Source organism: Cynoglossus semilaevis, chromosome 8 (genome assembly GCF_000523025.1).
Source record: "Cynoglossus semilaevis isolate Cse_v1.0 chromosome 8, Cse_v1.0, whole genome shotgun sequence".
NCBI lineage: Eukaryota > Metazoa > Chordata > Actinopteri > Pleuronectiformes > Cynoglossidae > Cynoglossus > Cynoglossus semilaevis.
The window spans coordinates 5,547,843-5,575,332 of NC_024314.1; the positions used below are offsets into that span (position 1 = coordinate 5,547,843).

At 39.8% G+C, this 27,490-nt stretch overlaps 2 protein-coding genes across 2 annotated transcripts; both read left to right on the forward strand.

Moving 5' to 3' along the window:
- The first annotated feature begins 5,728 nt into the window (after positions 1-5,728).
- Positions 5,729-17,267, forward strand: top2a (DNA topoisomerase II alpha). The gene is made up of 35 exons (XM_008314265.3): positions 5,729-5,919; positions 7,043-7,192; positions 7,497-7,587; positions 7,698-7,761; positions 7,889-8,034; positions 8,470-8,567; positions 8,651-8,863; positions 8,947-9,120; positions 9,268-9,369; positions 9,464-9,601; positions 9,724-9,862; positions 9,941-10,098; positions 10,237-10,362; positions 10,491-10,601; positions 10,806-10,911; positions 11,046-11,155; positions 11,239-11,331; positions 11,437-11,551; positions 11,732-11,853; positions 11,946-12,094; positions 12,180-12,411; positions 12,481-12,615; positions 12,696-12,896; positions 12,978-13,173; positions 13,299-13,390; positions 13,474-13,617; positions 13,696-13,779; positions 13,860-14,030; positions 14,160-14,280; positions 14,494-14,661; positions 15,241-15,364; positions 15,492-15,538; positions 15,640-15,774; positions 16,543-16,775; positions 16,877-17,267. Exons 1-35 carry the CDS (start codon positions 5,902-5,904, stop codon positions 17,018-17,020), a joined length of 4,650 nt encoding a protein of 1,549 aa, XP_008312487.1. The 5' UTR covers positions 5,729-5,901; the 3' UTR covers positions 17,021-17,267.
- Positions 17,268-17,381: 114 nt separating this feature from the next.
- On the forward strand, positions 17,382-20,284 carry LOC103381759 (gap junction delta-3 protein). The gene is made up of 2 exons (XM_025057771.1): positions 17,382-17,455; positions 18,542-20,284. Exon 2 carries the CDS (start codon positions 18,753-18,755, stop codon positions 19,587-19,589), a length of 837 nt encoding a protein of 278 aa, XP_024913539.1. The 5' UTR covers positions 17,382-17,455; positions 18,542-18,752; the 3' UTR covers positions 19,590-20,284.
- Positions 20,285-27,490: the final 7,206 nt, after the last annotated feature.

Consider the following 27,490-nt stretch of genomic DNA (forward strand, 5'->3'; position numbering starts at 1 on the left):
AACGTGCCTTTAGTTCAACCTGCAGGACTGCAGTGTGACAAACAGTAAAATGGGTCTTGTTGTGCTGCGTTTGCTTTTACGTGTGTCCTCCAAATAACTGCATCCGTAATTACATTAAGGGTCGCACCAGAGAGCCTCGTATCTTTTCGCTTCAGTAAATTTTGTTGCCTGACATACGCCTCAGGTGCTGCGTCTTTGCTAAACCAATAACAAAAAGATGCTGCCTGTAAGAAAAGAAAGCCTTTATTGTTTTGTTTTTTGTGTGTTTGGTTTTTTTTTTTACCCGTCGTCGAACGATAAAGCTGCCATAGCACAACGTGTAAAACGATGGTTTTTGGCAGTTTCCCCATGTGAGAAACAACACACAACGATGTTCCTGCTCTTACAGCGCCAATTAGCATCAGATCAGATAGGTGGATGAGCATATGACAGTGGAGCAGCAGAAAATGGGATTACTCCGCCCATCGACAGAGGAGAGTGCACTGACAGTCAGTCTTCCCAAGCTTTATCAGATTACTTCAAATGTTCCACTGTGGTCAGCAGCTATACAGACTGGATGCTGTATGCATTATCAACCAAGCATTAGTCCTGACAAATAACACTGTCCAGTGGACGATGGTTTCTGTCTGTCTTTCTAACTGCCTTTTCCCCAACCCTTCAGTCAGATTGTCAAAATCAAGCATCTTATCATTGCTACCTTTTTTGGTGTAACTCTTCTGAAAACATCTACAACTAGCATCCTGTTCTGTGCACTTTAGCTAAAAAAACAACAAAATAGTTGAGCTAACACAAGCTTACTTTTGCTAAGGCCAGAAATGTATTTTATAATTGCTGTGAAAGGACTCATGGGAACAGTTTGACAAGAGTAGATGGAGGATGACTAATGACTCAACTCTAGGAAGCAACAATATTACAGTCATTGATTTGCATATTATTCATGGCATTATTCCATGCTGTTAATTCCATCACTTGGATAAAAATACAAATGAAAACAAATACATCTACCTAGGAATATTGATTTATCTTCGATATAATTAAGCAAAATTAATTACATTTCATGAATCCAGGGCTACTGTTTGATTAATCAGATTAAACATCTTGTGTTAGCCCTGACACATTCATAAAAAAAAAAACATGAAACATAAAAAAATTGGAAGGATAAATCAATTCTCCCTGTAAAACTACCTTTAATGTCACGCTGGACCTTTATGTCATCCAGGACAGAGGGGTTTTGTTATCAGATGAAGACAAAGGTTTCATGATAATGACACATCTTCCTTCCTGTGACATTTTCTTTCCGATTTATTAGACACACACACACACACACTCTTGTTCCTTGCTCCTCGTCTCGCTTTCCTAGCCTCCTTCTCGTACCTGAACCAGATCAAAGTCTGTCTTTGTCTTTGAGAATACAACACTACTCGCACTCTTTTATTTATTTATTTCCTCACTCCTATCTAATCAAAAGTTTAGAAGAGAATGTGTTGAAAGGATTTTCCTGCTACGGCCAGCAGTGAGGGAGGTCACCTCACCTCATCTTCCCCCGTGAGGAGCCTTGGCTTTGAAGTCTGACATTAAGGAAAGTACGGAGTATGAATATGAAATTGCTGCAGAGATCCATTGATCCCCGTTGAATCCCTGCTGGCAGAGCCATCGTGGCTGACTGAGTGTTGTCAAAAAGCCCACAGCTTTGGAGCTGTTGCCTCAAAAACAGTGATTATGAATCACTGAGGTGATGGACGGCATTGATCAGAATGACTGATGTTGTTTACACTTTGGTTTTAATCGAATGCTTTCATAAAAATATATATACAACAGTGTTTTAACGATACAGAAACACACCAGGATTACTACTGTGGTATACAACTCATATGTGGGCCGTCTGATAGTGATTGGCCCATAGGTATAACAGGTCAGCCCGACAACATAAGCTAAAATAATTAGCCAAAATATAAGCCATTGTTGACCAATAAATAGCTATAAGTGAGCCAAAATATACTACGGTAAATACCAGCAAGCCAACTATATACATAAAGAAAAACATTTCTTTGGTCTAAACTCTTTAAGGGGGTCACAGGCAGAAAACAGGGCGGCAGTTGTTTTTAGCAGCCATTGACACACTGCTTTGAGCCGGTACAAACACAATCAGACTAAAACGCCACCTAACGATGTTTGACCCCAATGGAAGCACACAACTCTTTATACATCTATTGACATCTATTGATTATCTCGGTCAATAGCATTCTAGCCGCGGTGCTATTTTTCCCTCCACTAATCTGGAGTGAGAATGAAATACTGTTCAGTCTATCAGTTTGTTTTGCTGAATCCATATCAGGTGTGACCTCGCTGTATATTTTGCTGCTCTTAATATTTAGGGGAAACAAAGTCTAAAGTCTAGGTTTGGTACACACAACTTTTAATTGCAAACCACCAAGTAGGTGGCGCTGCTTGTGTTTTACGCTACAATATCTTCAATGTTAAGCTGTGATTTTGGAGTTCCAGTAACAGGATGGAAGTGTCTCTCCCACTGCCCTTTTAAAATAATTAATGCTTCTTATTCCCTCATTGTGTCTCCGGCATTTTCACAATGACAGGTAGGGGGAGGCTGTTCACCATAAAGGTCATGTTATTGGGCGTCATGGACACTGCTGGGAATGTGATGGTGAAAACAAGTCCCTCAAAGAAAAAAGCTCTGGTCAAATTAAATATATATTTACAATTTTTTTTAACTGCCCAGATAAAATGGATGTTAGCTAAATATTGACCAAAACATGTTTATACAGTCATTGGTAATGTGTAGTGTGGTTGTTACTTAAATGTGTTATTTTACAAAATACCTTTAACTTATTATTTTTCCCAAATCAAGGTGTCAATCTATTGTATGTACCAAATATGGGCCAGAACCTGTCCACATATATTTTGCTATGTGAGCTGTGAGTTTTACTCTGTCTTTCTATCTCACATTTGGAATATTTTGAGTGTAAAAGATGATGTATGGAAATTTAAACCAAGTTGCTTTAATTTTTTAGTGAGTATCAAAACAGTGATATTATTGAAATTGATCTTCTAGTTTCAGCCGTTGGAAAATTCTGCTTCAATATCTGTGTCTGTTCACAGTGTTCCTGGTCATTTCATCCAGACTTCTGATATTTGACCTCCAATTGGTTGAGTCTTCATCCACACCCTGACATAGTGACCAATGTGGTTAAGATAACATTTTAGGTAAGATAACTTTTTGATCCTTATTTTCTTACTCTTAAGCTGGCTTTTATTCATTGGATTTTGGTTACCTTTGCGTTATGTTGCTGTCATTTAACTACTTCTGCAAATTATTTCTGGGATGATGACATTAGTCACTTTAGTCTTTTTTCTATGTAATGGGTTATTTAATAGCAGCATTTTCAACAATGCAACCTGGGACCTGTATATATTAATTATTTCTTTGTAACTATAGTGTTAAAAGACTTGAATGCCTTTTACCTACAGTACCTACTGCAAACTACTTGAAATAATTGAAGAACCATCTGTCAACCTATGTGTCAATCTAATATCTGCCAAACCCAGAGTATCCTTGAATGACATAACGCTCCACATTTTAGTAAGTAGTCCATTTTTCAGTTATCACTACATCTGTGGCAGTGTGCCGGCAGTCCTCACAGTGTTATAGAAAAGTCCAGGTAGAATCAGGTCTTCCTTCTAAATGGTCTGTGTTTAGGTAGACAGTGAGGGGAACATTGTCTGCTTTGAATAGGGTCTATTAAAACTACTGTGTGGTGTTTTAATGAAAACCTACTGATGGCAGCTCTCACACTCATTTAGTGCCTATTCACAGAAATACCTTATTGTTTGAGCTACAAAACCTTGAACATGTGCTTCCACCCTCACTTGTGTAGACGCTGCACATTGTACTCGTGCTCTCCAGTCCTGTTATTATCATCAGGCCAAGGTCAGATGAGTGGGTAACACAGCAGATGAAGGTCGATAAGAAGGACAGAACGTTGAGATAACTCAGGACATTGCATTTCCATTGACTGATAGCTACAGATCTGGACAGACAGAGATTGCTTGGCATTGCAAAAAGTATTGTTGTTTCCTTTAATGTGTTCTTCTTCAATTACTTTACATCAGGTTAACATGGCTGTAAGACAGGAAGCAGGGCTCTGCATCATGACACAGTGCTGCAGGAAGGCATCAGCAAAGCACTTTTATAAAGTACAACAACCCACGTCTGCAGAGATAAAGCCATTAACCACTAAATAGCTTTTAGGCAGCTATCAAGTACACTGATTATGCATGTGTGACAGGGAGATTGGAGGAAATGAGAGATTGCTGGGTTTTGATAACAGAGGCAGAATGAAATTGGGTAGTGCATCTCCGGAAAGTGTAACATAGATCCTGTGAGGCTAGTTTTTGCAGTGTGCGGAGAAAAACGTTGTTTGCATTGATGCAATTTATATATATTTATACATACTGTATGTATATACACACATATATATATATATAGAGAGAGAGAGATTTGTAAATTTGGGAGGTCAAAGATATGTTGGGGGGTTGTTAATGATAGGCCAGTGATTGTTGGTATTTATTTTGTGTTCAAACCCATATAGTCCATGTATTATATCTTATAAGGACTGCTATATCAGGACTATTTCTGAATGGTAATTCTTGGCCGTTATTAATAAACATTAATCTTAAAGTTTAATGTCTTTCTGTTATGGTACATATAATCAATATTTTATGGGTTATAATAGGAAATAGTCTCCTTGAAAAACAATGGTTTATGCGCAGCACATACACAATACTAACTGTTTTGTATGCGCTGTAAATACTGTGTTGTATGCACGATGTGTATTCCACAGTATAGCACAGCACAGTGTAGCATATGGCACTGTATCAAGAAAGTTACAACAAGAACTTGCAGCTCTAATGGTGTTTAAATCAATAACCTCTGTAACCTCCTCCAGGGTGAATGCACTGGGATTCTGACACTGTTCGCCCATTAAGCATCCCCCAACTCTCTTAAAGCTTAAAGTCAGCACTTTAGGCCCACACTCTTTGTTTTCAGTGAGATGCAGTACATTTGAATGATAACATTACAAAGGATGACAAAATAGATTGTGACAGGAGGCCTACAAGGCTTCAAAAGTGTCCACTATTTATATACAATCAAAATCAAGTTGTTTCCCCCCTTTTTGCAACCAAAATGTCAATTTATCATAATGTTTTACTTTTTGAATGTCTTTTATTCATGCACTAGGGTAAATGGTAGCCAATTTCCCTTTTTTACAGACAAGCATGTGACAATACAGCTTAAATTTTTTTGGAAATCAAATCAACCTATCCAGCCATTATCTTCCGTTTATATGATATTTGATAAATATTATCGTCATTATGAGCCACAGCCTTATTAAATAACATGTTTAGTAATAGTATTCACAGGTAAGTTTTAGTACGTTTAACTTGTAGAATTTGTTATTATTATTTTATTTGTATTTATTTTTTTGGTGTTCAACTTTTTATAATCGTAGTTATAGAAGTCGTGTTGTTAGTGTTCTAACATCTGCGGTGAATCTGTGAATATGGTTGCCTGAAAGATGATTGGCCGAGTAGCACAGGGCAGGCGGTGCATGTACCTTTCTGCCGTCAGTGATTGGTGGCGATGTTTAACTTCCCGACTGAGGATATTCGTCACACTGTTCCTTCAATTCATTGGTTCAAACAGCTGGCGGGAGAGACTTCATTTGAGTTTTCAAATTTTCAACCCAGAGGCGGTCTTCTTTACTTATCTTATCTTTACGGCCAGGCAGCAGTTGTAGTTAGCAGTTAGCCACAAGTAAATTTGTTGGGGATTTTATTAGGTTTTTGCTTCTTAGTAACAAACGGGGCATATTTAAGAAAAAAATGGCGGAGCCACTGAAGGTAAATTCGCCGTGTTTTTCTGTTTCTGTGTTTGTTTTTTGTGGTTGTGTTATGAAGGTGCCGTGTTGCTGTTCGTAGTCGTTGCGCCAACAAACTAACGTTATAAACCATACAAAAACTCGTCCATTGTTAAACGATTCTAGGTGGTGGACAAATGAGGGACAAAACATGTCTAATTTTGCTGGTAGTCTTAAGGTAAACGCAGTTATGGGGACCATTTGTCACTTAAAATTGTGAAAATCTATGTGGACCGCCATTTTTTTTTACAAACAAAGTTAGCATCTTAGAATGTAAATGTCAATTTCCCTATTGTCCCTTTAATTAACACAGACTAATATTGTAGAGATTAATATTAAACATGAGTTGAATTTTACTGCACGACGAAGCTGCAGCGATTAGTTAACTGTGCAACGATCAAAACCTTTAGACGTTAGATGTAAATGCTGCATCAGAAGAAAAAAACTGCAGATTCAACGTGTTTAGAATGTGAGCAAGGAATGAAGAAAATTGAAAATGCAAAACACTTTACACAAAATTACTGTCATTGTTAAATACGGTCTACTTAAAACCCTCATCTAAATATGTGACTGAAAAAAACAACGTTATTTTGTCTGTATTTAATTTTCAATGATTTGTAAACAGAGGCATTACCCCTGTGTACGATCCAATTATTTGAGAGCTGGACCTCCAGAGGACAGCTTTGTAACATAAGTAGGTTTTTAACCCTTTGCTTCACGAAGAATCTACTTCTTATTCTGGTTCTGAATTAACCTAAATTATTAAATATACAAATAGTCAATAAAAAATTAAGGACCACAAAATAATCTTACATATTGTGCTATAGGTTTGAGATTCCAGTAGAAATCTAGCTAATAGTTCAATTGTAATATCTATAGTTTTTGTGGGGGGCTGAAGCACTGTTTGATTTTACTATTAATATAATTTGTGTTTTAAAAACACCTCTTTCAAAATATTGGATATTCAACCTATACTAAATATTTCTGTAGAGCGTTAACCCTTTGTGTTTTTGTGTAGCGGTTAATAGGCTACACAGAGCCCTGTTTATGTCAAGCCTTTAATACAGTATAAAACCTGGAGAATAACATTGTTGTGACATTTGCAGCAAGCTTTCTTTGGAAACAAAACGGTTGAAAAGACAAAGAAAGATCCCAAGAGGCTGTCGGTAGAGCGGATCTATCAGAAGAAGACGCAGTTGGAGCACATTTTACTTCGACCAGACTCCTACATAGGCTCTGTGGAGACTGTCACCCAAGTAAGTCACACAGCGGTGGCTTAGCCTTTTAATCTGATGGCTTCTGTAGTCAGTGTATTGATTTCAGGACCTCCAGTTAATCTCACAGGAACTTGTGTGCGAGTGCACTGTTTTTTATATATATATATATATATATATAATATATATGTGTGTGTGTGTGTGTGTGTATATATATATACGTATATTCTGTAGGATGCTGCTCTCTGAGCAGAGCTGCAGGATGCCGATGAGGAGAATAACACATTAATGGTTGGTGTCTTAAAAATTTACAAGTCGACTTTACTGTCACTTTTCCCCTACTCAGCAAATGTGGGTGTATGATGAGGTGCTTGGACTGAACTGCCGTGATGTGACGTTTGTGCCTGGGCTTTACAAGATCTTTGATGAGATCCTTGGTGAGTTTTCAAACTTCAGACAAGATATCTACACAATTTAAAGCTTCCGGGGTTTTTATATATATATAAATTCCCTGTATATAAATATTTATTATATTTTCTTCCTATAGTGAATGCAGCTGACAATAAACAAAGGGATAAGAGCATGACCTGCATCAAAGTCAACATTGATGTGTGAGTACTACAAACCAAGTTCAGATCTCAAAAATATCCTATGTATTGTAAAATATTCTAATACATAATTTTGTTTGTTTTTGTGGTCATTCAAGGGAAAATAAATATGTTTGTTTTGCAATTTCAGTGAAAACAACACCATCAGTATTTGGAATAATGGAAAAGGTATCCCTGTGGTGCAGCACAAAGTGGAGAAGGTTTACGTACCTGCTCTCATCTTTGGGCAACTCCTCACGTCCAGTAACTATGACGACGAGGAGAAAAAAGTCACCGGTGAGTCTGAAAACACGTGCACTCATTTGGGTGTGTATGTTTTCTCTCTGTTATTTGCGGTATTTCTGGGTACCTCATGATTTGATAATGATCATGAAATAATGACACAAGGATTAGGCCAAAATATAAAATAATTGTATTGGAATAAATGTATTGGATTTGGAGCTAAAGCCTAAAACTAATTTGTAATTGCTGTATTGGATTTGGAGCTAAAGCCTAAATTTATGTAACTGGAACAGCATGTCCCATTTGACAAACATAATTCTGACACTTCACCTGACTTGTTCGACCATACTGGTTGACAATATAGATGTCAAAGTTTACTTGAATTTGAAAAGAACATTTTTTTCCAAAATCAGTTAAGCCATCATTAGTAATATTATTTTTTCCCTGCTCCTATCTTAACTCATACTTCCGCATCAATACATTATTTAGGTGGACGTAATGGTTACGGTGCTAAGCTCTGCAACATCTTTAGCACAAAGTTCACAGTGGAAACCTCCTGCAAGGAGTCAAAGAAGTGCTTCAAGCAGGTAAGGAAATGGACAAAGCACACTTGCACTGTTGGGCCTTTTTTTTCCCCTCTGTGTGTTAACCATGTCCATTCTTCCTCTAGACATGGTATGACAACATGGGCAGAGCTGGGGAACCTCAGGTCAGACCTTTTGAGGGAGAGGAGTACACCTGTGTGACCTTCAGACCAGACCTTCCCAAGTTTAAGATGAGCATCCTGGACAAAGACACTGTAGCTTTGATGACCAGGAGAGCCTACGACGTGGCCGGATCCACCAAGGGTATTCGTGTGTTCTTTAATGGCACAAAGCTTCCAGTGAGTTCCACTATGACAATCATGCAGGTTTGGGGTTTTGTGTGTGTGTGTGTGTTATCTGAGTTCATTGTTCTCTTTTTCAGATCAATGGTTTCCGTAGTTATGTGGACATGTATTTGAAGGACAAGACAGATGAGCTCGGTGGTCCCCTGACTGTGATTCACGAGTCAGTCAATGACCGCTGGGAGGTCTGTCTCACCATGAGTGAGAAAGGTTTCCAGCAAGTCAGCTTTGTCAACAGTATTGCCACGACTAAGGTAACGATTCACTGTCATTACTAGAGTAAAGCGCCATTAAGAAATATGTTGAAACTTTCCTTGGTACTCTAATATACTGTATTTTGGCTTTTCCCCCACAAATTTAAATTTGGCTTATTTTGCAAATGTTTGTCCCTTTGAATCCAGGGAGGGAGGCACATTGATTACGTGGCTGACCAGGTGGTCGCAAAACTCATTGAAGTAGTGAAGAAGAAGAACAAAGCTGGCGTGGCAGTGAAGCCTTTCCAGGTTCAGTAGTCAGAAAGCAAACTCTGATCTGATGTGGATGAATCATAAATATTTGGATCTGAGTAAATATCACTGTTCTCCTCTCACCCTGCAGGTGAAGAACCACATGTGGCTCTTTGTCAACTGTCTGATTGAGAACCCGACCTTTGACTCTCAGACCAAAGAGAACATGACTCTGCAGCAGAAGGGCTTTGGGTCCACATGTTCCCTCAGTGCTCAGTTCATCAAACAGGTGCCAATAAAAACCTTTTCAGCATCAACGCTGGGTGGCCTGCAAAGGCCATGACACTCGGATTAATTGAAACCTATTGAACCTTTGAAAACCTATTGTTTTTGTTTGTTTGTTTTTCAAAGGCTACAAACTGTGGGATTGTGGAAAGTATCATGAACTGGGTGAAGTTTAAAGCTCAGACACTGCTGAACAAGAAATGCTCATCTGTCAAACACACAAAAATCAAGGGAGTGCCTAAACTGGATGATGCTAACGATGCAGGTACTGCATCTTAAGATTGTGTGGATAACACATCATTCTTATCAAGGTTATTTGCTCTATAACCATGTTGTCCTGCAGGTGGAAAGAACTCCGTTGGCTGCACACTTATCCTCACTGAGGGAGACTCGGCCAAGACACTGGCCGTGTCTGGACTGGGTGTTGTGGGAAGAGACCGCTATGGTGTTTTCCCCCTCAGGGGAAAAATACTCAACGTTAGGGAGGCCTCACACAAACAGGTTGGGCAACAACAACAACAAAAAAACAGTTTACATATTTCTCCTTTGCTTTCGTTTACAGAATAATAAATGACAAATGTCAAAACTTTTGGAAAATTTAAATCAGAACAGTGATGCCAATATTGTCTTCCTCTTAAGATCATGGAGAACGCTGAGATCAACAACATCATCAAGATCATTGGTCTCCAGTATAAGAAGAACTACAGTGACCCTGATTCCCTTAAGACCCTGCGTTATGGCAAGATCATGATCATGACCGATCAGGTGTGATTTTTAGTGTCGCATGACACATTTGACATTTCTTTTTATAGTTTAGTTAATTTTTTGGTTTGTTTGTTGTTATTGTTTTGTTTTTTTTACTGGACACTGCTTCATTCCTGTGTTCGTATCAGGATCAAGATGGCTCCCACATTAAAGGCTTGCTGATCAACTTCATCCACCACAACTGGCCGTCTCTGCTACGTCACAACTTCCTGGAGGAGTTTATCACACCGATCATCAAGGTCTGTAAACAAAGAACGTCAGTCACTTGCAGGATCGTTTTGTGAACCACAGTAGATGAAATAGAGTTATAACCCCGATAAACTGACATTTGCAACCGCACTGCCATCTCGTGGCCAGCTTGTGGAACAATCGTTACTCGTTTGTTTTGTTTTGAAATTTAAAAGGAGAAAGTGAGGTGAACCTGTTTTTGATTGTCTCTGTAGGTGTCTTTTAAGAAAACCCAGCTCTCCTTCTACAGTATCCCTGAATTCAATGTCTGGAAAGAGTCTCAGGCCAACTACAGATCTTGGAAAATCAAATACTACAAAGGTTTGTTCTAAACCCCTGTGTGGTAGTAAAAAAGGCCAAGTAAGCAGCCCCTTTGTGCTCGACTCTTGTCACGTTGTCATCTTCTAGGTTCTTTGTCTCACAGGGCCTCTCTTTGTGTCCATTTTGTCCCACAGGTTTGGGAACCAGCACATCCCAGGAGGCCAAAGAGTACTTCTCTGACATGCAGAGGCACCGAATCCCATTCAAGTACTCTGGACCCCAAGACGATGAAGCTATAACTCTTGTAAGTCCTCGTGTCCCTTTGTCTGTGAGATTAAATTAAATTAAACTAATTTACTTTTTTATTCTTTCTTTTTTTATCCCTAGGCCTTTAGTAAGAAGAAGGTGGACGAGCGAAAGGAGTGGCTGAACAACTACATGATGGACAGACGCCAGCGTAGAGAGCACAACCTGCCAGAGGTGCTGCAACATCACTGCTCCTGCAGAACTTTCTGAGGTCCATTATGCTTCTCTGTCAGTTTTTTTTTTTTTACATAATTTTTTTTTTTTTTTTCCCATTTTCAGGACTACCTCTACAGTCAGACCACAAAGTCTCTTTCCTACAATGATTTTGTCAACAAGGAGCTTATCCTGTTTTCAAACTCCGATAATGAAAGGTCAATTCCCTGCCTAGTGGATGGTGAGTTGGTTGATTGGTTAACATTTGTGTTTAGTCTACAATATAAATTATAAAGTCAAATACCAGTTGATTAGCCTCTCCATTCTCAAAGACTTGGATTTTGGCCAAGCTTCTGGACTTTTCACTTAATTTCCTAGAGAAATTCCAGTAATAACACAGTTGTCACATTTTGTGCTGTAGGTCTGAAGCCTGGTCAGAGGAAAGTGTTGTTCTGTTGCATGAAAAGAAACGACAAGCGTGAGGTGAAGGTGGCGCAGTTGGCTGGTTCAGTTGCTGAGATGTCGGCCTACCATCATGGAGAGGTGTGTTAAGTTTGTTCATAATACAAACTTATAGTTGCATTTACCTGTTTAACAATGCTGATTATAACGACTCCATAAACGATCATTTTCAGGTGTCACTGATGATGACCATCGTGGGTTTGGCCCAGAACTTTGTGGGAAGCAACAACATGAACCTGCTGCAGCCTCTTGGTCAGTTTGGGACCAGGCTGCACGGTGGTAAAGACTCTGCCAGCCCTCGATACATCTTCACCATGCTCAGGTGAGTGGTCTGTCTGTAGCCTGTGTGTCAACAGAGCCAGACAACCGCTGCTGGACAGAAACATTTTGGACATTTGTCCTTACAGCCCTATTACCCGCCTGGTATTCCCGGCCTTGGATGACAACTTGCTCAAGTACAACTATGACGACAACCAGCGTGTGGAGCCAGAGTGGTACATTCCCATCATCCCCACTGTGCTGGTGAACGGCTCTGAAGGCATCGGCACCGGTTGGGCCAGCAAAATCCCCAACCACGACATCCGAGAGGTCATCAATAACGTCAACCGCATGCTCAACGGGGAGGAGCCCCTGCCAATGGTGAGGACAGCACATCATTAACAATCAGTTTGACTCACTCAGTTGTCTAATCATTGACATCTTGGATAGCTTCCAAACTACAAAGGCTTCAAGGGCACAATTGACCAGGTGTTGGACAACCAGTTCCTAAACAGCGGAGAATTGGCCATCATTGACTCCACCACCATTGAGATCTCTGAATTGCCTGTCAAAATGTGGACACAGGTCGGTCCCTCAAGTTTTGCGTGGTGGTTATGTTCTTCCATATCAGCACGTTGTGATTAAACCACATTTCTCGGGGACAGGTCTACAAAGAGAATGTGCTGGAGCCGATGTTGAACGGCACAGATAAGGTTCCATCTCTGATCACGGACTACAAGGAGTACCACACAGACACCACCGTCCGCTTCGTGGTAAAGATGACCGAGGAGAAACTGAGGGAGGCTGAAGCTGCTGGCCTCCATAAAGTCTTTAAACTCCAAAGTCCACTCACATGTAACTCTATGGTATGTGGATATAACTATGTGGATAATATATCCTAAATAAGCATCTTTCTACAAACGTAGTAACTTATCCCACTCCCTCAGGTCCTGTTTGACCACGTGGGCAGCCTGAAGAAGTACGAGTCTGTTTTGGATATTATGAAGGAATTCTTTGAGCTGAGAATGAAGTACTACATGCTGCGGAAGGACTGGTTGACAGGCATGCTGTCCGCAGAGAGCCTAAAGCTCAGCAACCAGGCTCGTTTCATCCTGGAGAAGATTGAGGGCACGCTGGTCATCGGTCAGTGGCTTCTGAAACATATCTATTTAAAACCGTTATATCAGTATTAGTTCTTGTGATGTTGTTTTTGTTTGGTTTTTTTTCCAACAACAACAACTGATACATCTGTGGTTGGCTTCTTTCAGAGAACAAGCCGAAGAAAGAGCTGATCAGGATGCTAGAGCAGATGGGCTACGACTCTGACCCAGTCAAGGCCTGGAAACAAGCCCAGGAAAAGGTTTGATTCTCAACTGCAGCACATGCATGGGCCAGTTAAGACTTGAGTGAAGAAACTAAGTTCCTTTGCTCTCACCCTTTTAGAATGAGGATCTAGCTGATGAAGATGAGGAGGGGGCAGAGATGGAGCACACCAGTGGTCCAGACTACAACTACCTCCTCGGCATGCCCATGTGGTACCTAACCAAAGAAAAGAAAGAGGAGCTGTGCAAACAGAGGGACAGCAAGGTGGGATGTTTAACTATGATGTGTGCCCCCTAGTGGCCATAATGTGACACTGTTTTTGACCTGTCTGTTGTTTCCCAGATAACGGAGCTGGAGATCCTGAAGAAGAAGAGTCCGTCTGACCTGTGGAGAGAAGACCTGGCTCTTTTCACTGAGGAACTAGAGGTACAGTCAGACAGACAGTTGGTCATGGTTGAATCTTTTCTACCACAACAACCTCTAATTACTTCTGTCCTTGATCTCAGCGCGTCGAGGCTAAAGAAAAGGAGTTGATGGTCATGCCTGCTGTGAAGGGAAAAGGCAAAGCATTAAAGGTGAAGCGGGAGACTCTGCCTACTCCTCAGGGTCGTCGGGTCATCCCCCGAGTCACCAGCACCATGAAAGCCGACGCTAAGAAGAAGGTCAAGAAACCCAAGGTATTGAATTAGTATGATTGTTGTTTACCTGACACTATTTGAAAAGTTTTTTTGAAATTATTCATTTGATTTTCAGAAAAGAACATTTCCTCTAACTTTTGTTCCTTTTTTTTCCTTTTTAAATCTTAGGAGGAAAAGGTCGTGATGAAGATGGAGTTTGAAGAAGACTCTGAGAACGTGGTTCCAGATGAGGAGCTGGGTCTGGCTGCACGACTGAGCAAGAAGAGTAAAAGTCAGACAAAGGAAAAAGGTGTGACAGAGACGTAATCATATAAATTAGCATTAGTGGATATTTAGGTTCAAAATCACAGAAGTTGGGAACAGATCCAGTTCCATTTGTTAATATAAGGCTGAAAACATATGTGTGGCCAATTTCCAGCACAGAAACTCTGCAAAAGAGTTTGCTGTGCTTGTTATTGTTTTGTTTTTTACTTGGCTCAATGAACTCACTTTTTTGGTGCAGTGGTGGGTAAGCAGACCACACTCCAGTTCAAGCCTGTCACCATGAAGGTTAAGAAAGAGTCTGAGGACAGGACATCTGACGACGTGGCGTCTGAGAGCTGCTCCGACAGTGTTATGGACACAGAGGCGGTGGCTGCCCCCAGGCAAAGAAGGGAGCTAAAAACTAAAGGTGAATCTGAATAAACGTCAGACTAATCATTACACAGTGGAGTGATTATTACACAATTCACACCTTATGGTGAGTTGTGATAATTTCAGAAAAGTTGTAACATTGTGACTTTAAATCTAAAAGGAACTCCTCTTAGTTTTTTTTTTTTTTTTTTTTTACTTATTTGTGTGTGATTTTACAGTAGTTTTTGCTGTGTGACTCACATTCTATCAAAATGACAATAATACAGGTATAAATGTCTGTGTGAACAAAAAAACTAAATCGTCATCATAATCAGCTAAATTCCCTGATTTAATGGGCCACAGACTTCCCGCAGAGCCATTGAGTGTCTAAATGTCTTCATCTCAAGGTATTTAAATGTGCAAATCAGTCCAAATATTTAAAAGCCAAGATCTACTTTTGAGATTTCAATTTATGTCTGTTTTGAAGGTTTGCAAATGATTTTTATTATTATTAGTATTTGTTTGTTGCCATGGTTAATATTTTAGTCATGGCTCTAAATCACTTAATTAAGTACTTGGTGTCGATGAATCCCTGACTGAAGTGTTGACTCTGTCCACTTGGCTCTAATTATTCCAGCTACAGTCCAATACACCATGTCAGACAGCGATGAAGAATTCAATGACTGGATGAAGAACGACGCTCAGAAAAAGAAAACTGTCATCGATGACGATGAGGACAAAAGCTTTGTTCTGAATCCTGCGTGAGTAAAACCAGAGAGTTATATATATGTATATATATGTGTGTGTGTGTGTGTATTTATGTATGTATGTTACAAGTACATATATTTTACATAATTTTTCATTTTCTGACTCATTTATCCTGTGCAGGACAAAGAAGAAAGCCACTGTCAGAAGGCAGGCAGTCAAGTCCAGCAGTAAGTAAATAAATAGTTCATTTATGTTTTATCTATTTAATTTTTTGTAACCTGGTTGAAACAAAGGTTGAGCCCTTTAAAGATTTGGTGGATCTCTGTAGGTCAGTCAGATGATCAGGAGTCTGCAGCCAAGGTTCCTGTTAAACCGAAAGCCACCAAAAAATCCTCTGCTGCGGCCGGAGCCAAAAAAACAGCAGCAACCAAGAAAACGGCAGCAACCAAGAAAACAGCAGCAGGTGGGAAGCTTTTTTTTTATTTATTATTAATTAGTAAAAAAACATTTTGTCATGGACTTTTTCTGAAAAGTTTAAGTAGGTGTCATCTTTCAGTCGAAGTGGTAAAATAGAAACCGCTAGGGATCGACGGTCACTATAGGCCTCAGTAACAAAAAAGGGCTTCACATTCAATTCAACGCAACACCTACGTTTGTCCACAAGGAGGCAGACAGGAACACAGAAATATAAAGTGGTTGTAAGTGAAAAACAAATGTGCTAAACTAGGAAAGGGTTTTTACAAGAGAAATTTTAACTACAGGGCAAAATGGAATGTGAATTAAATAGACTGGTTCTAGATCAGGGATCGGGAACCTTTATATCAGCGGGCTCTGCTGCAAATGTAAGGAGGTCCATCAATAATTATTTATATTATTTTAATTTTACCATTAAGTATTCTTTTCCTTTATATTGTGAGTGTGTGTGTTGCTACAAAATGGATTGACTTAGACTTCACTTTTTATGCCAGAAATAAAAGATTATTTAGCACAACACAAAGAGAGGACGCTGCCGCCACAAACGCACAAGAATGTTGGGGGGGGGGGGTTTAAGATTATTTTAACATTGATTCCTGTAATGATTTACTTGAATATCAGTGGAATTATTACTTATTGTGTTCAGAAATGCCAGCTAAGGAAAGGAGCCACATTTGGCTTGCGAGCCATAGGTTCCTGACCCCTGTTCTTGATCATTTAATTGACCCTGTTTTGTTTTTGTTTGTTTGTTTTTTAGATACAAAGCAGCCTTCCATCATGGCGTCTCTCTCCAACTCCAAACCGTCATCCAAGGTCGAACAGAAGAAGACGTTCTCGTTAAACCTCAGTGACTCCGAGGCTGAAATTGGAGCTAAGCCAGCCCCTAAGGCTAAAATCACCGCCAAGCGAAAGCAGGTTGTTAGCGATGACTCAGACGATAGCTCTGATGACCTCATGTCACGCATCAAATCCAAAACAACTGGTGCCAAGGTCAGTTCAAGGTCTTTTCACATTGACTCGCACTGTATGTGAATTTCATTCAACTATTTTTATATACTATATATATATATATATATATCTTTCTGCTGCAGAAAACCAAAAAGTGGGAAGAGGAAGACAGCTTAGAGATCCCAGGAAAAGTGACTCGGGAACCTATGGTATCACGGGACAAGCCGTCACGAGCCCGCAAACCCGTCACCTACAACCTGGATTCAGATTCTGATGAGGATTGTTAAATTTTGTAGTAACTAAAATCTTTAGACATAACATTTTAAACTTTTGGTGTTGAAGACTTCCATTTAAATACTTGAACTCGACATTGTACACTGTTTTATTTTAGAGTCACAAAGGAAACATAATATCCTTGTTTAAGAAAATGACATTTTAATGCATGCATCGTTTTAAATTGTTTCGTCTCTTCTTGTCCTGTAAATATTTCTATGGTTCTTTATTTTATATATCTAAATAAACTTTTTCTTATAATAAAAAAAATGGTGGTGTGTGTCTGTAGAATGTGAAAATCCTGCTCGACGGCTCACGTCAGTGATTTTGTCTAAACAAGTTGGTTATTTACAGTTCCAGTTCAGACTGAATTTTAATGACAACGTAGAGCACCGGGTTGACACGGAGTAAAATCAGAGGAAAGCACATTTCTGGGAAATTTGATTTGGGTAAGTATTGTTTTCACATTTCAGCTTAGATTTAGATATACTGTATACATAACTGGTGAAATGTATACTAATAAAGACTAAACTATGTAAAAGACATTGATTTTGTTAAAAAAAAAAACAATTTGAGTGTAGCAAAGGGAAAAAAAACATCTTAGATAAGTATAAAAATACCAAGTTGGTTAAAATGTCTGCAATCAGAAATAAAAGTGACAGTGAGAAGAACAGAGCTCATGATGTGGATGATTGTGCAGTGATGGTGTAGTCTAGATAGTTGTTTGTTTTTGACATCGGTGATGGTGTAAAACATCTTACTGTTGCTGTTCAAAGTCCACCACCAGATCCTTCCTGCCGGTGAGGAAGCTCTGGTACAGACGCTCATCAAGATGAAGAGTAAACATCACTGCAATCTGGGACGTTTAAATGGTTAGGAATTTCCTTCAACCGTCGCCGCCCTAAATTATAAGCACCGGTGAACTTTAATGACCAGCCACTTTGAGTGAAACAGCCAGAGAGGAGGACAAGTCAGATGGACATGAGGCTAGAGCCTGGAGCTGTAAGTGGAGTCGGAGGCTTATAAGCTGGGTGGTGTTTTCTCTGCACTGCAGAAGGAACTCAACTTTTTTTTGCTCAACCGGCTTTTCTATCTTTCATCATATAAGTTCATACCGGCAAGTAGTTCAACCAGCAACTGTAGGAACTTGTCTGCAACAGTTATTGATTCAACCTTAGCCCTGTATGTTGAATGTAACTTTGAGAAAACCTCGAGCTGACTCATCGTTTACAGCTGTAGCTCCAAGGCTTTGGATCAAACCAGCTCCGTCTTAACTAAGCTTGGAATCTGTTGAAAAACAACTCCAATGACCTTTGACCTTTCTCAGACTTTATTACATGTTTTATATTTATATATTTTTATGTTTAATTTGAGCCTTTTAGTTTCTTTTCTTCTATTTCGTACGCGTACAAAATATTCTATAAAACATTCACGTCATGTTTGTCTATAATCATTTGTATGTTGCTGCTTTATTTCTTTGGATTTCGTATTATCTGGATGTAAGTGTTGAAGTCTTCTCTCACTGCTGTTTGCAGGTCACTGTGCTGTGGTGTGAAAACCCATCCCTGATTATGACTCTGACACTGAATCCTTGGACCCAACTTTGACCTGAAGATTAGCCTTTGACGTCTTGTAAATTGGGGACAATAAGACACGGAGCAGTTTCTCCTTCCAGTCAGAGGGAGGTTTTCCACAGAGGAGGACGAGGAGGTTTAGGTCATTTAGAGAAACCAGACCACCGCAGTCATGGGAGAGTGGGGTCTCCTTAGCGGCCTCTTTGACACCCTGCAGATGCACTCGCCGATGCTTGGACGTTTCTGGCTCCTGATCATGCTCGTCTTCAGGATTCTGATTCTGGGCACGGTGGCCAGTGATTTGTTCCAGGACGAGCAGCAGGAGTTTGCCTGCAACACGCTGCAGCCGGGCTGCAAACAGGTGTGCTATGACATGGCCTTCCCTATCTCACAGTACAGGTTCTGGGTCTTTCACATCGTCCTCATCGCGACGCCGTCCCTGGTCTTCCTCATGTACGCCATGCACCAACATAAAAAGAGGGAGGAGTCCAAGTTCCGCCGCCGGCAGTCAAGAGAGGACCTGCGTTTGAAGAGGTTCTACATCATCAATGTGGCCTTCCGCGTGGTGGCAGAGGTGGGCTTCCTGTCAGGTCAGTGGCTCCTGTACGGCTTCAAGGTGGAGGCCCAGTTCCCCTGCAGCCGCTTTCCTTGTCCCTACACAGTGGACTGCTTCACCTCCCGCCCCGCGGAGAAAACCATCTTCCTCTGCTTCTACTTCATCATTGGTGCAATAGCAGCCTTTTCCAGCTGCATCGAGCTTTTCTACCACTCCATCAAGTGGTTTTGCGGTAGCTGGCATCCCATCCCGGAGCACCTCCAGCACAGCCAGGCCCTCCACAACATCAAGCAGGATGAAGAAGGGCAGGAGAAAGGAGCCATTCTGGCTGAGAACGCACCCAGCACCGTGAGACTGAAGGGAGGGTCGATGAGGAGCAACTCCAAGGCCTCCAGCCTTGGACACAAGCAAAGGGGGGGCAAATACGTCAGCAGTAAGATGTTCATGGTGTGACAGAGACAACTGTCAGTCTGTGTGGCATCAGTGAGGGCTGGAGCTACTGTGTCTGTGAATGTAATCCTGATGAAGGCAGATGGAGGTCAGCAAAGGCGGATGATGATAAGGCAGACTGTTGTCATGTTTGTCTTTGATAAAAACTCACATTCACTTTCGCAATCTCTTACGCCTCCTTTGTTTTAAAGTCAGCTGATTATATCACCTGCTGCAGTGGAAAATCCACCCTGAGGATTGGCGTGTGATTTGATTGGCTCTGGGGATGATGAAGTCACCATCGGTAAATGCCGATAAAACCCTAAATAGTTTCTGAAATTATTTTGTCTCCTTTTACCTATCTGTGTGTATGGGATAGAAGAAAAAAGAAGATGAAGTGAAATATTTGATGATTTTATGAACTCAACTGTTTCCTCTCATTTACAGCAGCCTTTTGTTTTTACTCTGACAAAATGCATGAAGAAACACATTTACTTCTAAGATAAAGACAACATTCCGTTTTCGCAGCATTTCTGGCCTACATGCTGCAACCAGATTTTAAGGATTTTTACTTTTATATTTACACTAATCTCAGATTCTTTTTTACTTTTTGTAGCTTCTTTATACTTCTTCTGACCTGTAGAAACATTTCAAACTCTGGACAGACATGGACTGGATCATCCAGTTAGCTTAATGAAACATTTATTATTCTCAAAAAACAAACAAAAAAACCCCAAATTTTTCGTAGTGTCATTTAAATTGGGCTCTCAGTTTTCGGCATGTGGAACCTTTTTGATATTAACACAACAGCGAAGAAGTAAATTTGAATATAAACATTGAATAATATCTGTTCATATACAATAGACCGTGATATGACTTGATAAATACCGTTGAATAGAAAAGAACAAAATTAAATTAAAAAAAACTGTGGTGAATTATGTTATGTTGTAACCTGCTGTTAATTGTATGTGTCATTCTTAGCGTAACAAAAACATACTTTTGACTGATTCTTCCACTGCATGTATACTGAGAACTGTACTGACATTATTAAAGTTTTTATATATAGTTTTAAATGCCTCCTCATGCTTTTATCAGGTCCATTAAATAAACACACACCTGGTTTATTTCACCACTGACACAACAAAAAGTACATGTTTGATTACATATTTATTTTTCAATATATTTACCATGAATTATTAGAAAATAATAATTCTGAGTATTCTGTTCTATTCATTCTTCGTCTTGTTTGTGCCTCTTCCAGTCAAATAAATCCGCATTTTATCCAATGATATTTCAACATGGTGTGTTGCCAGGGTGAGAAATCTGCCCGAAGACCTACAGAATCGCTTAAAACGATTGGCAATAAGATTGTTTCGTTAACCAATCAGATTTGTAGTTAGCATCGCGGTGGTGTAGCAAGGCTTTCTTGTTGTTACCTTGGCGTTTTGAGTGATTTGATTGGATGGTGAGACAACGCACAATCACCATTCTGGCGAACTTCATCTACTTCATAGCGACTTGCTAGTTCGAAAATTAAGTTTTCTCTGCGTCAACTGTGACAGGACAGACTGGACTTTCAACGGTAGAAGGAATGGCAAAAGAAAGTGACTTCACAGCAGAGAGGAGGATGGATTTTGTGTACAACTAATCAGAAGTTTTGGTAAGTAAAATGCATTTTAACGTGCATAATGTCGCAGCTGTGGCTAAATTGTGCTTCGTGGGTTTGTTGCTTTAGCAATGCTATTATTAGGCCTACGTGACTTATCTAGGATATGACTTTCTGTCTTTCTTTCTTTCTTTCTTTCTTTTAAAGTTGTGCCTCTAAAATGTTGTTTTTGATGCAGACAGATCTCTTAGTCATCTTGGAAGTATATTTGTATTGTATTAATTTTTTAATGTTATTTTACAGATATATTTAAATTATGTCTTAATACTGTTTATTATTTGTGAACCCTCATCATCTTTGCCTTTTACTGGCAATAAAGTTTCCTTAACAGAAGTTTTTAAATCTATATCACTCTGGTTGTTTTTTGAGTTTTAAACCAAATAAAAAAAAAAGTTATATTTTTTTTTATTAAATAATATTTTAAGTGATTTAACCGTAACATTCTTTCGATTCTGTTCCCTTAATTGATTTTTATCCCGATATTTTTTAAAGCTTATTTTTAATAGTCAATCTAATTTTGTTGTGTTCAGGCAGGGAATCTTTTTTCGATTAAAATTCTTCTTTTTTTTTTACCAGCAGATGGCAGTATTGTACATATATTCAGGTGCTTAATGTGCTGCGGTTATTGGCCAGGTTTATAGGAACGTTATTCTTTAGTTCGCGTATTCATTCTTTATTATTATTTTATTTTATTTTGTTTTATCTTTTTTACTTTTCACAGATCAGTGAATGTGAAAAATGCTGCAAAATCAATTTCTGATGTTGAAAGAGAATTTTCCTGTTGCTGCTTCTGCTTTTTTAACTTATTATATATAAACCTAGATAATGAACTGATGTATATTTCTGTGCAGTGATAATCCCAAATTATTTTAAATAATCTCTACCGATTAAGGTCTGACTGTGATGGCTGTATTTTCTTGTCTTGTATGAGACCATAGATGACAGGATTTGATATTATTTGCATGTAGTAGTAGATATTATTTGACCTCCTCCCTTTTATTCAGCGTAGCAATATACATAGTTGTACTGACATGGCTCTGTATTTTGTTTTTTTTTTGTTTTTTTTCTTTTTATACTAAACCCTGTAGGTGGCAGTAAAGCTACTCCAGGGTTGCTGAGCTGCCAGTAGAGCTCCAAGAAGAAAATCCAGAAGGCCATTTAAATTCAAGTGTGTGACAGGTGAGTTTTCTAAATATGGTGAATCATCAAAATGTGGTTTAAAATGAATGTGTGTATATGTATATATGTGTGTATGTGAGTGTATGTATGTATGTATGTGTGTGTGACTCCATGTGAATATACATAAATAGCTCAGGCTAACAGTAGCCTTACAGTTAACGTGACCTGCTGTGGTCAGTCATACTCTGAGCCACTGTTCACATCTTCTGTAAAACGCTGCATCATCAGGACCAGGTCTTTGGTTTACTGTGGATAAATTGTAGTCAAGTTGTTTTACTGGAAAGGTCAGAGGAGGTAACAATTACACACACACACACACACACACACGCAGATACACCACCTTTGCTGTTCCCTGCGTTCATTGCATATGCAGTTGGTGTAGCGCTGCCGACTCTTTGATTTGTGCACACAAAAGAATATTAGATGTGTTTTATGTAACTGCTCCAGAGGGAAGGAGGGAGGAGTGGAGGAGGAGAACCATCCAAACTTTTCTCCTTTTCTTCTTTTCTCTCCTTCTGTCTATATTCACGTCTCGTCTGTTTCACATATGCACCGCCTCTCTTCCTTCTCCCGAGACCATCTCTCTCTCTCTCTCTTTGTCTTCTCTCTGCCTCCAAATTTTTCTGTCTCTGTTTCTCTGAATTCGGGGAGGCCTCACTGCTGGAGTGTCTCTCTGAGAAAATGTAGGTCATCTATGTCTTTTAGCAGCTCACTTCACACCAACGCAGAGGAGTGACATGGAAGTGACAACATCTTTCCTTTCTCCCTTCCTTTCTCTTTTCTACAGTGTTCATTTTATTTCTTCTTTTCTTTCCCAGTGCTTCCATTTTTACCTCCAGATTTTTTTGTAATTCTGCAGGTTGTCTTTCTTTCCCTTTTTAATGACTTAAATCCAGTTTGGTGATGGTGGTTCATCAGTGAGGGCTGAATAATCTGGTGAAACAAATGTAACCCAGATAAACACTTGACAACGATGCAATGACAGAACTTGTCAAAGCTGTTGGAGAGTTTAAAATCGGACACCTTTTTGGAAGTATATCATCTGGTTGAAACTTGTGGACTTGCCAATGGCACGAGTGAGAACAGTTCCTCCTGGATGACTAGAGGATCCAGCAGTAATACCAGGATCTACTGCTTAAGTCTTTCCTCCTCAAACCTGCTCTCATCCTTCTTCCCGTGGGACAGTCGGCTCAATCAGCGTAATCCTCTCTCAGCTCCTCTCTCCCCTTGATTTGGTTCTTTCGTGGCACAGTGCCCGGTGCTAAGCTGATCACACTGCCTGTTTACTCTTCTAACTTCTCGTAAAATGATGATGCGGAGCCCAGTCCTTCAAAGAACAAATATAAACAGCGAGTATTTAAAGTACAGTGGGTAGAGGATGACATTTCACTTCTCCATGTGCCCGCGGCTTTTCAATTACCCTCCGAGGAGGCTTCTGAGGAAATGGATTTAATGGGAAAAAAATAAAAAATAAACATTTGTCCGAGAACACGTGAGCAGCCACTCGTAAATTTGAAATACAACGCAGCGCACGATATGGCGCCATCCAGTGTGTCTGTCGCCGTTCCCAGATGAATTCGATTGTGCAGGAACTTATCAACCCAAGGCATTTATGGAAAATAAACGGTCCATTCCAGCGGCACATTCATTAAGCAGCTGACTTGAAGTGGTATCACGTTGATGTAACTTTTAATCCAGAATTTACGCACATTTTGGCAAACGGAATTAACGCCGTCTTTGATGTAGAATTTATTTTGAGTGTGCCAACTGAACGCTGTTTCCACTTTCCCGGTAATTGGTTCCACGTTACATGGTTTTTACAGAGAGTGTCATCAGAAATTGTGGCAATTATTTTTCAGTTTCTCTGTAGGAAATTACAAGGGAAGTGACACATTTATGATGTAACACTGCGGAAGGAAAAAAATAGGAGGATTTCAAAACCGGCGTTTGTTCAGGCTGTGTTTGCCTTTCACTCACATCACACAGACACAGCTCCATGCTGTGAAGTGATGGTTTATTTACTTATGGTCAGACACTGATTATCCCATTAGTGGCTTAAACATTAGTGTGGGAGCCCAAATTACCCCTGCTCCTTATTCCACATTCCCACTGGCTCACGTTGTGTGGAATCAGGGCAACACTTTAAATAGAAACAGATTCAATAATGTAAAATACACAAAGGGCAGACGGCCCTTCCCGTAACACTAAAGACTGTAATTAAGTGACATACAAATGGCCTTTGTTCAAACCAGTGGATTTGTGCAGCACTAACTAAAAAGGGCAGAAGTTGCTCAACTTTAGCCAAATACCACAGATAGCAACAAAGCACACATTTAAAATATATGGTTGTTTTAAATAAATCTGTAGAACATTTCATACCCTGTAATAATGTTGCTGTGAAATGCTGAAGCGTGTACAATGATAACGTAAGCTAGGAGAAATCTGGCTAACAGGTGGCCAACAGTTACACCAGGAATGGCTGTGAATTTAGCATTTATAAAAAAACAAACTTAATCTAATACTAAGAGTTAATGCAGAAAATTGAAGGCAGGTAAAAGGTAGATCAAAGTTACTGTTCGAGTTTGAACTTTAATGTTTAAAATGCTAGTTTAGCAAACTGTAACAGCAAACGTTAACAAACAAGATTATATAATCATAATAATATAAGGCAGTGATTTGATTGTGGTTAGCAGCCCCTCCGCTAACATATGACAAAGTTTGTTAGTTGAAAATATGTTTATTTTTTAAAATTAAATAGTCAAAAACAGCTAAAGGTTAAAGGCTACACTCAGAGCCTAAACTCATTGTTAGGAAAGAGTAATAACAGAGGACAATTTAAAAACAATAATTGAGAAGTCTTTGGCTACATCATAACATCACCTTAAGGAGGCAGGGGTGGGGGCCGGTGGGGGTGGGGTGAGGGTTATTAAGTCATCATGAGGGAAATATTGAGTAAAATAATGTCAGGTCCTGGAACAAGATTAGATGTTTTAGCGATGCTTTGAAAACTGAATGTGGAGCGGGGTCTCAGCAGATCATAAAGAGAACATGATTCATCCTCTGAGGACATGGAGGTCTGGACGGTCCATGAGACTGAAGATGTGAGTCATCCTCAGACCCTGGGAGTTGTCTCATAATTTTAACCATGGTGAAAACCAGACGGGTTTAATGTCGCCTCCAACTGTTTCTTTAAAATCAGTTTTCACTGTCTGCCAACAGAGCAGGAGTTTCACTTAGTTTTTTATTTCCCCTGCCATTCTTGAAAAGAGTACCAATGATTTGTCTTATTTTTCCATTTGTTAACTACATTGACTATTATTTGTTTAGGTTAATCTTTGAGCCAAAATGTTGAATATAGCTGTGATCCTGAACTGGTCAATAGAAACTTTTTTTTTTGCTGTATTTGTGCTCTCCCCCACCTTGTAGTGTGTTGAGCAAACATCAGCTTCTAATGCACATTTGGAGAACACATTTAGTTGTGTGTATTTGTATTTGTAATTGAGGAATGACAATTACATTTGCTTCTTGTAGTGAACTTTTGAAGGTGTTTGTACTTTTGTTTTTCAGTTTCAGACATTTTTTGCCGACCTGTAGCCAATTTTACAGATAATTGACCTTCAACTTTTCCTGAAGGAAACCCTTTGTCTTTTTTGATTTTTTATTGTTACTCTTGCCATTTGTTCATATCAGAAATATTTACTGCACTCACTTTCTAAATTAAGTTTTTGGCCAAATTTAACATATTTATAGGACAGAGTTTAGATATAATTTGGCTGGTATGTATTTAGCTAAAATGATTAAATGCAGTGCATTCTTAAACTACATTCAGTCTCGCTGAAGAAGCATTTGTCCTTTTGTTGGATCTGGCCGTTCTTTGAATAAAAAAGTCTGGACTGTGCTGCTGCAGACGTTGTGTATGTGCCCAGAGGTGCAGCATTGCAGCGGCTCTGACCCTTTTACTGGCAGAGCTGATGATGACATACGCACTTCTGTGTGTACTTTCTGACCTCTGTCCTGCTACAGAGCCCGTGGCCAAGGACGGCTTATATCTCTGTCCTCCCTCAAAGCTGCCGGAGCGTGCTGCCAAGTTTATGGTGCCACCGAAGAGCTCGGGTCAGCGCACATCACACCTCGCCACTCCATCTCATTTACCCTCCTTATCCATCCATCTGTACACCCACCGCCACCTCCACCCTGGCTCCTTTGCCACAGGCTGCGTTGTGTGAAAGCAGCATTTACAGTGAAATATTCTGGCAGCTTCTAATATTCCTCCATTTCTTCCACGCGTCTCGCCCTCCATCTGCTTCCCTCACTTTTTTTTTTCTGCCCGGGGCTGACGCAGAGTGAGTGGTGTGCCGTCATTCGAACTCACCCTCAACCTCCCACCCATGCTCTCTCATTTTCTGGAGGAATATATTGTTTAAAAAGGGCCTTTGGGCCCGAGAGACAATCACTTCTCCTGCAGAGGATGATGCTGCTGGGCTGCGCCCTCCGCTCTCCCAGTGTGGTGATGTGTTTGATGGCGGTAAAGTAAATTGTTATGGTTCATTTGTAGTTTTGTGAGCTCGGCACATCTGGATTTTTGAGGAGGGCTAGTCTTTCCAAAACAAGACGCTGCGTGTGCTGCTGGAGCGAACAGCCAAGAACATCAGGTTGCAATAGTCTCCCGTCATGAATCCACACTGTGATGGGACAGAGACACAGACAGACTTCATCTGGCTCTGATTTATCCTCCTCCAATTGTTTTCATTCCATTCAGTGTAGACACTCTTCTGAGAAACGGAAAAGGAAATTCATTTTCCTCTGTGATGATTTGACAACAGACGCCATGAATAGAAGCAAGGATGGATGATGGATGGATGGATTGATGGAGGGTTGATGGATGGATGTGAGGTGAGTTGGAGCATGGTTGTTTGAATAACTGAATAACTGATAAGATTTTTTTCCATTTTTAAATTGTGAATTTAGTGTTGATAGTTACTGTTTAGCCAAAAGAAGGCCAGACATGAACCAAAAATAGAAAAAGAGGAAAAGTGTAGACAGAACGGATAAAAAAAAAGAGAACATATGGAAAAATTGT